Genomic DNA, 16,255 nt, shown 5'->3' with positions numbered 1-16,255 from the left:
CCGCGTCCCAAAATGCCCGATCTATCAAAATATTAAAAACGGTTACAGCCGGCGGTGACCTCTGAGGCGGGAAATGGCGCCCAAATGTCCGAAATGCAACTTTTCACCTTTTTACATCACATAAAAAAATGGAATAAAAAATGATCAAAATGTCACACAGACCTCAAAATGGTAGCAATGCAAACATCGGCTCATTTCGCAAAAAATGACACCTCACATAGCTCGGTGCACCAAAGTATGAAAAAGTTATTAGCTTCAGAAGATGGCAAAAAAAATTTTTTCTTTTTTGTACACATTTGTTTAATTTTTGAAAATGTATTAAAACACAAAAAACCTTTATAAATTTGGTATCACCGCGATCGCACTGAAACAAAGAATAAAGCTGAGGTGTTATTTTGAGTGCACAGTCAAAGTCGTAAAAACTGAGCCCACAAGAACGTGAAGCACATGCGTTTTTTCAATTTTTCCACATTTGGAATTTTTTTTCAGCTTTGCAGTATACGGCATGTTAAAATAAATAACATTACGGGAAAGTAAAATTTGTTACGCACAAAATAAGCCCTCACACAGGTCTGTACACGTAAAAATGAAAAAGTTATGGATTTTTGAAGGTGGAGAGCGAGAAATGAGCGGAAAAAAACGGCGTCCTTAAGGGGTTAATATTTCACAAATCAACTCCTTGCTTTGCAGTAAAATATGAACAAAAAAAAGTCCATATTATATAAATCTTCTGACCAGAGGTTTGGATGTTGAAATCTGCAGCAGATCAATACTTTGCTGGTTCTGGTGAATACACAATAAGACTCCACACTACTACACGTACAAATTCTGTTATGTTTTCATTGTGGATAAAATCTACGACGTGTAGACAGTGAATGTAAACAATATTAATAAATATTATGAGAATAGACCAATTTTCACACATGAACATAACTACAAAGGCATCATCTAGAATCCGAACCGCAATACGGCCATGTGAAAAAGGTCACCGTGTTGGACCGTGTGACCTGCTTGACAGTACACTATGTGCAGATCTTTATGTGCATTACAGGTTGGGCTTATTTTACAAGCTCCTGCTAGAGTCAAGTACACATAATCTGTGGTTTACAACTGATGGCACATGCACTTTATTATATGTACTGTTATCATAGAGTTTTGAATACATGAAATATTACTACTGTCCCAGATGAATTTATCACACGGTCCATATTTTATGTGTTTATGATATTTAAACAGCATTATTTTTATACTGTATGTGTTTTGCTGTCCTGTAATCAATAAAATTAATATTTTGGCATGATTTACTGAAGTTATTGAATTATATCCTGTGGGTTAGGTCTCAAATTGTTTACAATACAAGGTCAATGAGAAGCCAACACAAATTCAGTTCAGCACTCCATGTATTCCCCTACTGCAGTCTAGATGCAATCCATATAACACATGGGAAATAAAACTAATGGCCCATGTCAGCAATATTGTATAATAATGATTACAGGCCACTCTGTGTAGCGATATTCCTTAGTTATTATACCTTCTGTATAACTACACTTACTGCCAGGATGCCAGAAGTTCATTCTCCTTGTAAATGGGATGGTGCTCATAGCTTAAGGATGCTTTATAAAGACAATGGGGCAGATTTATCAAGTGTCTGAAAGTCAGAATATTTCTAGTTGCCCATGGCAACCAATCACAGTTCCCCTTTAAAATATTCATGAGCACTGGTAAATTGAAAGCTGAGCTGTGATTGGTTGCCATAGGCAACTAGAAATATTCTGACTTTCAGACACTTGATAAATCTGCCCCAATATGCCTTGTATTGCCGAAATGCAAGACGCCAGGTGCTAGTTACTGATCGCATGCGTTTTCATATAAACGCAAATGCCATTGGCCTTGGAATGCCCCCGTGCGCTTTGATTCCGCTTCAAAGCGGAAACAACAGCTTTACCGTGTGATGACACCTATTCTAGGGAAATAATACAATGTAAAGATGTTTTAGCTTATGGAAAATGATGATTCTTTCCTGCAGCAGTCGTGTACTTGTACTGCTACAATATATCAGTCAAACGTACCCTAGTCTAAAACATAGAATCAATGAGGCAGATATATAATGATATTCATTCTCACCATCTGTAACTATACCTACCAACCAACACCTGTCAAAAATTCAAAGATACGACCACATCCAAAAACTTGTCAGGGACTGTCCTTTCTGAAAATTAAAGGTAAGCTGTCATCAGGAGCCCTTGTACTGGCTCCCGCAGAGGAGTGCCCCCCCCCCCCCCGCAACCCTCAGAAAAACCACACTGCCATGCGTATTATTTAAAAATGCCCACATCCCTCTTATTTGAAAATGACACATGACGGAACGGTTTTCCCTTTTTATTGGAAAAAGTCAGTTTTACTATACAAACATTATGGCAATGTGCACATTATTCTGTATGGGGACATGGGGGAGTCAGAATAAGGGCTCCTGATGACAGGTAAGGGGAAACAGTGATGGCGAACCTTTTACAGAAAGAGTGCCCAACCTACAAACAAAGCCTACTTTTATGTCGCAAAGTGCCAACATGACAATTTCGGTAGTAACCTATTGATCCCAGCTGTTTCACAAGTTTCAATCATATTGATATTCCTAAGAACAACAATACAATAGAAAGAAGATGGAGAAATTTGAATTAAAGCTTCCTTCCAGGGTCCCCTGAAGAGGAAGCATCAGGGCACCCAGAGAAGGAGCTCCAACGATAATCCATCTCTATCCACACCTTCTTGTGTGGTCCTGGCAGCTGGTGCTGGTGTGAAGGCCTGGATGCCCACAGAAAGGGCTCTGAGTGCCACCTCTGACATCCGTGCCATAGGTTCGCCACCGCTGTTCTAGGCATTAGTAAAATTGCTAAATGACATCTCTCATTTCATTGATGCTCTTTTAGATTACCTGAACATGTGCAACTGCTCGACAATTGCATAAAAGGCCCATCATAGCACATTTGTGATAACTGTAACAGCAATGTGTGCATTCATAGTCCATTCTTTGTGGCCCATAAGTGTGTGAGCTCTGACCATAACAAAAAAAAACAGTACCCAAGTTGGATCATACACAGGGCATGGAAACCACGGCCATGTATACAAGCACAATAAAGCTGAAATAAACTAGATAAGTGTGCAAACACACAGCCATTAACAGCAGTCATGTGCACGTAACCTTACTGATAACTCTGACCCTTATCATTGGTTAGCATGAACCAATTCCCAAATAAACATACGGATGTTATACCTTTTCAAGTGGTGAACTGATCAGGCAGCAGTACCAGGGTGACATGGCAGAAATGCATGCTATCAGGCAAACCCTACCAGGGTGACATGGCAGAGACGAAAGCTATCAGGCAGTGGTACCAGGGTGACATGGCAGGGATACAGGATGGCACACACCAGTGGTACCAGGGTGACATGGCAGGGATACAGGATGGCACACACCAGTGGTACCAGGGTGACATGGCAGGGATACAGGATGGCACACACCAGGGGTACCAGGGTGACATGGCAGGGATACAGGATGGCACACACCAGGGGTACCAGGGTGACATGGCAGGGATACAGGTTGGCACACACCGGTGGTACCAGGGTGACATGGCAGGGATACAGGATGGCACACACCAGTGGTACCAGGGTGACATGGCAGGGATACAGGATGGCACACACCAGTGGTACCAGGGTGACATGGCAGGGATACAGGTTGGCACACACCGGTGGTACCAGGGTGACATGGCAGGGATACAGGTTGGCACACACCGGTGGTACCAGGGTGACATGGCAGAGATGCAGGATGGCACACACCAGTGGTACCAGGGTGACATGGCAGAGATGCAGGATGGCACACACCAGTGGTACCAGGGTGACATGGCAGAGATGCAGGATGGCACACACCAGTGGTACCAGGGTAACATGGCAGGGATACAGGATGGCACACACCAGTGGTACCAGGGTGACATGGCAGAGATGCAGGATGGCACACACCAGTGGTACCAGGGTGACATGGCAGAGATGCAGGGTGGCACACACCAGTGGTACCAGGGTGACATGGCAGAGATGCAGGATGGCACACACCAGTGGTACCAGGGTGACATGGCAGAGATGCAGGATGGCACACACCAGTGGTACCAGGGTGACATGGCAGAGATGCAGGATGGCACACACCTGTGGTACCAGGGTGACATGGCAGAGATGCAGGATGGCACACACCAGTGGTACCAGGGTGACATGGCAGAGATGCAGGATGGCACACACCAGTGGTACCAGGGTGACATGGCAGGGATACAGGATGGCACACACCAGTGGTACCAGGGTGACATGGCAGGGATACAGGATGGCACACACCAGGGGTACCAGGGTGACATGGCAGGGATACAGGATGGCACACACCAGTGGTACCAGGGTGACATGGCAGGGATACAGGATGGCACACACCAGGGGTACCAGGGTGACATGGCAGGGATACAGGATGGCACACACCAGTGGTACCAGGGTGACATGGCAGGGATACAGGATGGCACACACCAGGGGTACCAGGGTGACATGGCAGGGATACAGGATGGCACACACCAGTGGTACCAGGGTGACATGGCAGGGATACAGGATGGCACACACCAGTGGTACCAGGGTGACATGGCAGGGATACAGGATGGCACACACCAGTGGTACCAGGGTGACATGGCAGGGATACAGGATGGCACACCAGTGGTACCAGGGTGACATGGCAGGGATACAGGATGGCACACACCAGGGGTACCAGGGTGACATGGCAGGGATACAGGATGGCACACACCAGGGGTACCAGGGTGACATGGCAGGGATACAGGATGGCACACACCAGGGGTACCAGGGTGACATGGCAGGGATACAGGATGGCACACACCAGTGGTACCAGGGTGACATGGCAGGGATACAGGATGGCACACACCAGTGGTACCAGGGTGACATGGCAGGGATACAGGATGGCACACACCAGTGGTACGAGGGTGACATGGCAGGGATACAGGATGGCACACCAGTGGTACCAGGGTGACATGGCAGGGATACAGGATGGCACACACCAGGGGTACCAGGGTGACATGGCAGGGATACAGGATGGCACACACCAGGGGTACCAGGGTGACATGGCAGGGATACAGGATGGCACACACCAGTGGTACCAGGGTGACATGGCAGGGATACAGGATGGCACACACCAGTGGTACCAGGGTGACATGGCAGGGATACAGGATGGCACACACCAGTGGTACCAGGGTGACATGGCAGGGATACAGGATGGCACACACCAGGGGTACCAGGGTGACATGGCAGGGATACAGGATGGCACACACCAGTGGTACCAGGGTGACATGGCAGGGATACAGGATGGCACACACCAGTGGTATCAGGGTGACATGGCAGAGATGCAGGATGGCACACACCAGGGGTACCAGGGTGACATGGCAGGGATACAGGATGGCACACACCAGTGGTACCAGGGTGACATGGCAGGGATACAGGATGGCACACACCAGTGGTACCAGGGTGACATGGCAGGGATACAGGATGGCACACACCAGTGGTACCAGGGTGACATGGCAGGGATACAGGATGGCACACCAGTGGTACCAGGGTGACATGGCAGGGATACAGGATGGCACACACCAGGGGTACCAGGGTGACATGGCAGGGATACAGGATGGCACACACCAGGGGTACCAGGGTGACATGGCAGGGATACAGGATGGCACACACCAGGGGTACCAGGGTGACATGGCAGGGATACAGGATGGCACACACCAGGGGTACCAGGGTGACATGGCAGGGATACAGGATGGCACACACCAGTGGTACCAGGGTGACATGGCAGGGATACAGGATGGCACACACCAGTGGTACCAGGGTGACATGGCAGGGATACAGGATGGCACACACCAGGGGTACCAGGGTGACATGGCAGGGATACAGGATGGCACACACCAGGGGTACCAGGGTGACATGGCAGGGATACAGGATGGCACACACCAGTGGTACCAGGGTGACATGGCAGGGATACAGGATGGCACACACCAGTGGTATCAGGGTGACATGGCAGGGATACAGGATGGCACACACCAGTGGGGAGACACTACAATGCTGGCTGAAGAGTTGCAGGAAACTTGTTGTCCGTGCACAGGCTGATCCCGGAGTGCCCACATGTCTGCCCGGCAGCACTGCTCGCACTATGCCCCCGGGCAGGCACGGGGAGCAGGTGATCACCGCCCGGCAGCCCTGTAGACGGCATCCAGTGTCAGCACAGGCCGCCCGGGCGCTGACAGCCGGGTCACCAGACTCCCACAGCCACAGAACAACACAATGATGATGGAGGAGCACTGCCCCCGGCCTCACCTCCTCCGCCGGTAGTCCGAGCACCTCCATGTAGGAGGCCATGCTACTCGCCCCCGAGCCCGTCCGGGTGATGCCTCTGTCACTCCAGAGTTTCCGCTCTCGAACTCACCCACTGGGCGCGCTCCCGCTCTGGCCAGCCATACAGCGTCATGCGCGCTCACGGCCTTCTACATCACGTGACTACATGCGTCCCTGCTGTGTGTGTGATGGGCTGAGGGAGTAGTCGAGGTCGCAGGCACCTGTGATATCATAGTGTGATAAACGGAGGACTACCAACCGGCTGTAGTCTCTGCGGGTCCACCGCTCCACAGCCACCAGGATCTATGAATCACTTATGCTGTACATAAATGATAGATCTAGCTTGTGGAAAACCCCTTAAAGCCTTACAGGAATTAATGATATGCGAGGCATTAATCTGTTCTAGAGGAGTAACTATCTTTATTATATTTTCTTACCCATTATCATCCACATCTGCTTTAGGATTCCAAAACTGTATCAAAAACCACATAGTGCCCCCCCCCCCCCAGCTCCCTCTAATTGAGACCCCCTGCCCATAAAAAGTAAGCATACACTCACCTCTCCCTACTCCCCCACAGCAGCACTCATCTTCTCTCCTGCTGCGGTGCGAGACAATGTGCCTGCTCATAAGCAACTCTTCCCTACAGTTGCTCGGCTTTGTATGTAGTAGCACCCTATGATGGTCCCTCACAATGAAAGTGGTTAGTTGGATTGTGAAGGGGCTCGGCCCACCTCAGAAATGTATGATGGTAGTCCGCCATATAAAGCATTTACACGTATACCATGCATTATTTCAAGAAAAACATTTAAAAGGGTTTTCCTATTTCAGAAAATTAATGTTAATGTTTTTATGATACAGAAAGTGTATTGGAAAATTGTGTAACTTTTGTATCAATTCCTCACAGTTTTCTGGATCTCTGCTTGCTGTCATTCTATAGTAAGCTTCTATGTTTACATCCAGTGGACAGAAAGCTGACCATGGTCACACAGGTGCACAGCTTGTTAGTATCACAGACAATAATCACAGCTGTGTGATATAACGAGCCGTGCACCTGTGTGACCAGGGTCAGATTTTTATCCACTGGAAGTAAACATAGAAGCTTTCTATAGAATGACAGCAAGCAGAGATCTAGAAAACTGTGAGGAATTGATACAGAAAGTATATTGGAAAATTGTATAACTTTTCATCCTACAAGCATTAACATTCATTTGCTGTAATGGGAAAACCCCTTTAACCCCTTAAGGACGCAGCCATTTTACAGCTTAAGGCTCAGCCCGATTTTTTGGATTCTGACTTGCTTCGCTTTATATGGTTATAACTTTTGAACACTGTTACTTATCAAAACGATTCTGAGATTGTTTTTTCCCCACATGTTGTACTTCATTTTAGTGGTAAATTTTGGCTGATGAGTTTTGCGTTTATTTACAAAAAAAAGAAAATATGATAAATTTTTTGAAAAATTTGCCATTTTCGAAATTCTAAATCATTGCGTTTTCAGGCAGATAGATTTACCAGCTAAATAAGTTGCTGAATAACATTTCCCATTTGTCTACTTTACATTTTCATAATTTCTGAAATGTTTGGATAATTTATTTTGACGTCACGCGGCTTACAAATAGATTATCGCTTTTCCGGATTTTCAGAATTGACTATTTTGGGGATAAATACAGTTTTGAATGAAATTTTACATATTTAGCATCAAAACCCCCTATATAATCTACCCATTTTCAAATCTGCACCCCTCAAGCTATCAGAAACAGCTTTTACGAAGATTGTTAACCCCTTGAGATCTTCATAGTAATTGAATCAAAATGGAGGTGAAATTTAGAATGGTCATATTGTTCCCTTATACGTTCATTTAGCACCAAAATTTACACATTTCCAAAATATAAAAAGAGAAAAGTCACCATACAATTTGTTCTGCAATTTCTCCTGAGTACAAAGACCCCCCACATGTGGCCGTTACTTGTTTTATGGGGGCACAGCGAGGCGCAGAAGGGAAGGAGGGCGCTGCAGCTGCCAGGATTTTAGTTTCCTCATTGGCCCCTTTTGAAGGCTATAAAATTTTCGCTTTTTCGTTATTGGGGCCATGTGACGGCATTTTTTTTGCGGGATGAGATGCTTTTTCCATTGTTACCATTTTGGGGTTGGTATCACCTATTGTTGAAAATTTAGGAACTTTTTTTGAGGGCAGGAGTAGAAAAGCATCAATTCTGTACTGGATTTTTGACTTTTTTTTTTTTGGTGTTCACCGTATAGCCTAATAATCATGTTATCTTTATTCTATGGCAGTGATGGCGAACCTTTAAGAGACCGAGTGCCCAAACTGCAAACCAAAGGCGACGTTTCTAGTGCAAGGTGCCAACACAGCAATTTAGCCCAATAGTGCCACAATACCACTATACAAGAGACAAATAACACTGTGACATCATGACGCCACCATTACAACCACATAAATAGCAGAATTCTGGTTATAAAGACTATAGAAAGGCCAACATTACCAATAATAACACTATACTAGAAGCTGATATAGTGATGAATACTGTATTACTGCCATCAGTGTGGAATATTACCGCCATATACTGATTATCATTACCCCCATACAGTGACAGCAGTCCTGAGTAGAGGCAGGGACTGGGGGACTATAAGTTAGTCTGCTTATGGACCAAATATTGCAATCTTAACCCCTTTTTTGTTTTTGCATTTTCATTTTTCACTCCCCACATTCAAAAATCTAACTTTATTTTTTCCATGTAAAGAGCTTTGTGAGGGTCTGTATTCTGCATAATGCTGTGAAATTGGTGCCATTTTTTGTGCCATTTTCTTGTGGGCTTGGATTTTACAGCTTTCACTGTTGACCACAAATGAAATGTCTCATATATTCTTTAGGTGGGTGCGATCACGGGGATACTAAATTTATAAAGGTTTTATAATATTTTCATACATTTACAATAATGAAACCACCTGTACAAAAAAAAAAAAAAAATTATTTATTTTGCCATTTTTGGCGCTAACTTTTTCATACTTCAGTGTACGGCGCTGTGTGTAGTGTAATTATTTCCGAGATGACCTGATGATTTTAATGCTACCATTTTGAGGACCGTACAGACTTTTGATCAGTTTTTATTACATGCTGCAAAATGGCTAAAAAGTGGCATTTTGATCCAATTTGGCAGGGAGGTGGAGAAAGGTGTGGGCACATGTGGATTTGGGATCACACGTATGACAGCTGTCTGTGGCCACATATATACTTGCCTCATCACATGCACCGTGCGGCCAGTGATGCAGCATAGCACCCGGCCACATTGTGCATGCGCTGCCTGCAGTGGAGCTATGCTGGCTTCATTGCCCGCCTGATGCAAGTGATGAGCGCTTCAGACACAGACCAGTATATATGTGGCAACAGACAGCTGTCATACAGGGGGATTTGGGACACTAAATCACAGTTACCTATAGTTGGTTTAGTGTCCCAAAGCCACCTGACAGAACCTTTGAAGGCATTTGCAGCTCTAACACTGAACTGCTGATGTGAAAACCACACACAGCAGCCCCAGCAGCTCCTGACCTCTTATCATCTTCTGATCCTGCAGGCTTCCTTCTGTGGACTCTCACTCCTCATACTGCTGTACTTGTCTTCCCGGGCTGAAGAGGAGGAGGGGCGGGCACTGATCGGCTGCTACTGTCTCACTAAGGCATCACTAGTGAGAGCAGAGCCGATCAGCTTCAGGATGCAGTGGCAGCCGGAGCTCCGACTTTGATAAGAATGGGGAGATGGTACGCGTGCCTGCAGAGAGGGCTCTGCGTGCCCTCTCTGGCACGCGTGCCATAGGTTCGCCACCACTGTTCTATGGGTTGATACGATTACGGGGATACCAGACATGAATATATTTTCTTACGTTTTACTAAATTTGTCAAACAAAACCCTAATGTGGGGAAAAATCTATAATTTTTGTATTGCCATCTTCCAAGTGGCATAACTTTGTTACGTTTTTGGCTACGGAGCTGGTTGATGGCTTGTTTTTTGCGGGACATGTTGTACTTTGCACCAGTATCATGTCTGAGTACATATGGTTTTTTGGTCGCATTTTATATCATTTTTTGTGGGATTGAAAAGGTAAAAATCATAATTTTTGGAGGGTTTATAACAGTTTTTTTTTACGGCGTTTATCGTGGGGGTTCAATAATGATTTACTTTTATTCTACGGGTTGTTACGGACGCGGTGATACTATATATGTGGGGTTTGTGTTATGATTTAGACTTTTTTTTTGAGTTATATGTCTCTTTATATGTTTTGGGGGTTTGGGGCATTTTTAGTGATTTATGACTTTATTTTTTTATTGAATAACTTTTTTTTTTACTTTTTCACTTTTATACCATGGGATATGAACAAGCAATCATCTGATTGCTTCTTCATGATAATATTCTGCAATACTGATGTATTGCAGAGTATTATCAGTGTCAGCCTATGCACTTGCATAGGCTGGCACTTTGCCAGTAAGATGACGTCACAGACGCCATCTTACTGGCAATTCTTGCTAGTAACTCTGGGGTCCAGATCGGACCCCAGAGTTACTATAGCAACGATCGGCGCCCCCCGAAAACGGTTCGGGGGGGCCGATCGTGGGGGAAAGACCCCCCCAGATACTTGTTAGATGCCGCGGTCGCGCTGACCGCGGCATCTAACGGGTTAAGCACCCGCGATCGGAGACAACTCCGATCGCGGGTGTTACACTGGGGTGCCGGCTATTAGTTACAGCCGGCACCCCGTGTTTCCCGATGCCGGTTCGGCTCTGATCCAGAGCCGAGCCGGCATAGGAGCCGTGGCGGATATATCCGCCACTGAGCGCTAAGTCACTGCGCTCCGTGGCGGATATATCCGCCGCGGAGCGTGAAGGGGTTAACTGAAGCAGATTTGTCCACAATGTGCAAACTTTGGTTGTGGGCAGTATATGGCAGGGATAAGGATGGATTTCCTAAATTATCCCCTTAAGGACGGACGGGTTTTTTAGCTCATTTCTTGCTCTCCACGTTCAAAAATCCATAACTTTTTCATTTTTCGGTGTACATAGCTGTGTGAGGGTTTATTTTGTGCGTAACTAATTTTCGTTCTCCGCCACATTATTTATAATTCCATGCCATGCATTGGGAAGCTGGAAAAAAAATTCCAAATGTGGAAAAAATTGGAAAAAAATCACGTTCTTGTGGGCTCAGTTTTCACATCTTTCACTGTGCGCTCCAAATAACACCTCTACTTTATTCTTTGGTTCGGTACGATCGCGGTGATACCAAATTTATATAGGTTTTTTGTTTTTTTAATACATTTTCAAAAATTACACGGATGTGTACAAAAAAGAAAACTTTTAACTTTATCAAAAAATAAAACTGCAACATTTTGGTCACTTTTTATTCCATTTTCTATGCGAAGTAAAATAGTGTAAAAGTCGCATTTCAGACATTTGGGCGCCATTTTTCGTTATGGAGGTCACCGCCGCCAATAACCGGTTTTATATTTTGTTAGATCTGGCATTTTGGGATTCGGCGATACATCACGTGTCTGTGACTTTTACTGTTTATTATGTTTTATTTCAGTTCTAGGGAAAGGGGGGTGATTTGAACTTTTAGGTTGTTAACATTTTTTTATTATTTTTAAAACTTTTTTTTTTACAGTTTTTTAGACCCTCTAGGGTGCACTAACCCTAGAAGGTCTGATCATTCATACCATATACTACAATACTACTGTATTGCAGTATATGGCGTTTCTGCACAGTATACGTTACAATGAGCCACTGGCTTATTGTAACGAAACTGCAGAAACCATGCAGCCTTGGGTCTGACGAAGACCCAAGGCCGACATGGCAACCAATCGCCGCCCCCGATGACGTTCGGGGGAGCAAAAATTGGATCTAAGATGGATCACGCGCCTCCTTCCTTTAAATGCCGCCGGCAGCTTTTCCGGCAGCATCGGAGGAGTTAATAGGCGCGATCGGTGCAAGCACCGACCGCAGTTATTAGCAGTGGGGGTTTGCTGCAATATGCAACCCCCACCCTTGTATGAAGAGGACTCAGCCCGTGGAGCCCTCTTCATACACCTCGTGCACCTTAGCGTTAAGGGGTTACTAATTAAAAATGTGTCACATCAGGCCCATTCAGTAGCCTGTGATGTGGAAGGGAGAGTGGTCCAGGTCAAGTTGTCTTTAGCCGCAGCGAGTGTATACTGGGTTTCTACTACCCCAATACCGAGCAACAATCTTTATAAGAGGTGCTACTTGGTAGTGACAGTATTTAATATTCCATGCGGTGTACTGGGAAGCTAGGAAAAAATCCAAGCGCAGTGAAATTGGTGAAAACCGTTTTGTGTAATGAGCTGGGGACTGTATGACTTTTTGACCACTTTTTAAATTTTTTATGTGTTACAAAATGTCAAAAGTGGTGTTTGGGACATTTAGGCACTATTTTCCGTTACAATAGGGTAACTTTTAATTCCAAACTATTAAAAGATGAGATTAGTCATCAATTGTATCTTCAAGGGTTGGTCAACAAATTAAAATAATTGAAACTCTCCTAGGTGACCAGAAATGAGTATTGCATGGATCATTTGCCCGGGATATTCTACACATACATTGTGTTTACACACAATACTGTATGTGCTAAACACCCAATTTCCAATATTGAGTGGTATAGACCGTGTAAAAACGGCCCCCCATCAATGGTATAGGGCGGTGGCTCAGAGAAAAAGTGACTGTTTATCTACACAGCCAGCATAATTATCTCATATTCCCTGGCATCAGAGAAGGGGGGGGGGGGGGACGTGTCCTGCTCAGACGGCCTCTCCCATCTGCTCCTCCCCTTAGCAGTCTGAAGGACCTGTGATGATGTCACTGGTCACATGTCATGAATGTAACACAAGGCACCGTGTAAAAAAAAATTGACACAATATTTACCATCTGTAGATAGAGCTTTATATGTCTGTAGTTGAATATTAGCAGATGGCCCTACGTACGTTAGTATTTGAAGAGACACACAGCTGTCAGTCACAATAATGGGGCGTGACTAACTGGTATCTCTGACTCTTCTCAGAAAAAGTAGAGTCAGAAATGCTAATTTGCATATCAGAAAAAAGGCTGTAATTAAAGGTACAGTGCCTCAATGGCAGCTAATTTTAGGTGAAGTAGGAAGGACTAGTAACTAGAGATGAGCGATTATACTCGTCCGAGCTTGATGCTCGTTTGAGTATTAGCATACTCGGAACGGCTCGTTGCTCGGACGAGTATTTCCCCTGCTTGAGATCGAGCATTTAATTAAGAAAAGACAGTGAAGAACAGTGAAGAATACAATTAAAACAGTGAACACAGGATCATTTCAAGTGAAGAACACAGTGAAGAACACATTGCAGATGTTCCAAACATCTGCTAACTTAGCCAAAGACACGAGCACCGAACGGTGGAGGAGCGGAGCGGAGTCTGGAGCAAAATGGAGCGGGCATCACAGAGCGGAGGCTGGATCAGGCATGCAGGAGCGGAGGCTAAAGTGGAGCGGGGGCTGGAGAGGGCATGGAGGAGCGGAGTGGGGCTTGGATGGAGGAGCGGAGGGGAGCTGGCATGGAGGAGCGGAGTGGAGGCTGGAGCAAAACGGAGCAGGCATGGAGGAGAGTAGAGGGGGCAGAAATGGAGGCTGGAGCGGAGCGGGCTGGAGCAGGACCAACAGTTCGACCCTGATTACATCACAGCCCAGCCCGAGCACAGAAAGAACACAGTGAAGAACACATTGCAGATGTTCCGAACATTTTTAACATCGGAAGACAAGCGCTCCGAACGTTGTTCTTCACAATAGTACGGCGCGTGTGTCTTCCGATAAGTTAGCAGATGGTCGGAACATCTGCAATGTGTTCTTCACTGTGTTCTTTCAGTGAAAACATCTGCAACGTGTTCTTCTTTAGTGTTCTTTCAGTGAAAAATGCTTGAGTCTCCCATTGACTTCAATGGGGTTCGTTATTCGATACGAGCACTCAAGCATCTGGAAAAGCTCGAGTAACGAGCACTTGAGCATTTTTGTGCTCGCTCATCTCTACTTGTAGCCCTTAACCCCTTAACGACTTGGCCTTTTTTAGTTTTTTTCACTTCCATTTTTCACTCCCCACCTTCAAAAATCTATAACTTTTTTATTTTTCCACATAAAGAGCTCTGTGATGGCTTATTTTCTGCGTAACAAATTGCACTTCGTAGTGACGGTATTTAATATTCCATGGCGCGTACTGGGAAGCGGGAAAAAAATTCCAAATGCAGTGAAAATGGTGAAAAAACACATTCGCGACGTTTTCTTGTGGGCTTGGATTTTACAGCTTTCACTGTGTGCCCCAAATGACAGGTATACTTTATTCTTTGGGTTGCTACGATCACAGGGATACCACATTTGTACAGGTTTTATAATGTTTTCATACATTTAAAAAAATTAAAACCTCCTGTACAAAAATTTTTTTTTTGATTTTGCCATCTTCTGGCACTAATAACTTTTTCATACTTTGGTGTACGGAGCTGTGGGTGGTGTCATTTTTTGCGACTTTTGATGGCGTTTTCATTGCTATCATTGTTAGGACTGTGCTACCTTTTGATCACTTTTTATTAATTTTTTTATATTTTCCAAAATGGCAAAAAAATGTCATTTTTGACTTTGGACGCTATTTTCCGTTGCGGGGTTAAACGCAGTGAAAAACCATTATTATATTTTGATAGATCGGACATTTTCGGACGCGGTGATACCTAATGTGTTTATGGTTTTTATTGTTTATTAATATTAATATCAGTTCTAGGGAAAGGGGGGTGATTTGAATTTTTAGGTTTTTATAATATAATTTTTTTTTTTTTACTTTTTTTTACTTTTACTTTAACTATTTTTCAGACTCCCTAGGGTACTTTAACCCTAGGTTGTCTGATCGATCCTACCATATACTGCCATACTGCAATATGGCAGTATATGGGGATTTTACTCCTCATTCATTACAATGTGCTGATAGCACATTGTAATGAATGGGTTAAAACGAGACAGATTCGGGCCTTCGTGAGACCCGATGCTGTCATGGCAACGGATCACCGCTCCCCGTGACGTCATCGGGGAGCGAATATCCGCGCCAGAATTGCCGGCGCCGATCGCGGGTGTTACCGGTAAGCCTTTGCTGCAATATGCGGGCCGAGCCCTCTCCATGCACCGGGACCCAGCGCGCGTCGTACTAGTACGGCGCGCGTTGGGAAGGGGTTAATCAGCAGACATTGTTAGTCAGGGGGGGCAAAATCTGGTGACAGGTCCTCTTTAAACATACATATGTTTCCGCTTACAAAGTAGTTTCGTAGGATACCCCCGCAGCCTTTATAAATTACGCTACGATCAAGAACTCTTGATTCCCTGATTAAGAAGACAGCTAGTCTTTAAAACGTCTCAGAAAGGAAAATTGTCCTCTGCGACAATCTGTGGTTAGGTGACGTCACCGCACGACGCAAGTTTCTTAGATCGTTTATTGTAGCTGTGGCCACCGGCCAGGGCACACTCCTATAAGCAGCGCTGCTCTTCGGGAGTTTTATATATATTTTTATTACCCCTCGGACTGTGAAGCCCACACCATAAACCACGGCTAAATATGAGGATTTAAGGAATATATGAATACATTGTTACAGCTACCATGTAACATTGACCATATACATCATCATATAGTATCAAGATACACACTACTCTATGTATCCATATGTGGTCCATAGGCAAAGATATATAGGTATGGTAGAGATTCTCATGCAGACTCACTGTTTATTCTACAAGTTACAAAGATGATTTCTGCCTTTATGGTCATGTGTAAT

General features: G+C 44.9%; 1 protein-coding gene across 1 annotated transcript in view; it reads right to left on the bottom strand.

Annotated features, from left to right (window-relative positions):
- Positions 1–6,563, bottom strand: part of NEDD4 (NEDD4 E3 ubiquitin protein ligase) — an 83,938-nt gene extending 77,375 nt beyond the window's left edge. Inside the window, exon 1 of the mRNA XM_072148160.1 lies at positions 6,394–6,563. Within this exon, the coding sequence (XP_072004261.1) occupies positions 6,394–6,435 (42 nt within the window). The 5' untranslated portion in view covers positions 6,436–6,563. The remainder of the gene's footprint in view (positions 1–6,393) is intronic.
- Between the last annotated feature and the right edge of the window lie 9,692 nt (positions 6,564–16,255).

This window comes from Engystomops pustulosus, chromosome 4, assembly GCF_040894005.1.
Source record: "Engystomops pustulosus chromosome 4, aEngPut4.maternal, whole genome shotgun sequence".
Taxonomy (NCBI): domain Eukaryota; kingdom Metazoa; phylum Chordata; class Amphibia; order Anura; family Leptodactylidae; genus Engystomops; species Engystomops pustulosus.
The sequence above is the reverse complement of the archived record's forward strand: the minus strand, read 5'-3'. Positions and strand labels throughout refer to the sequence as shown.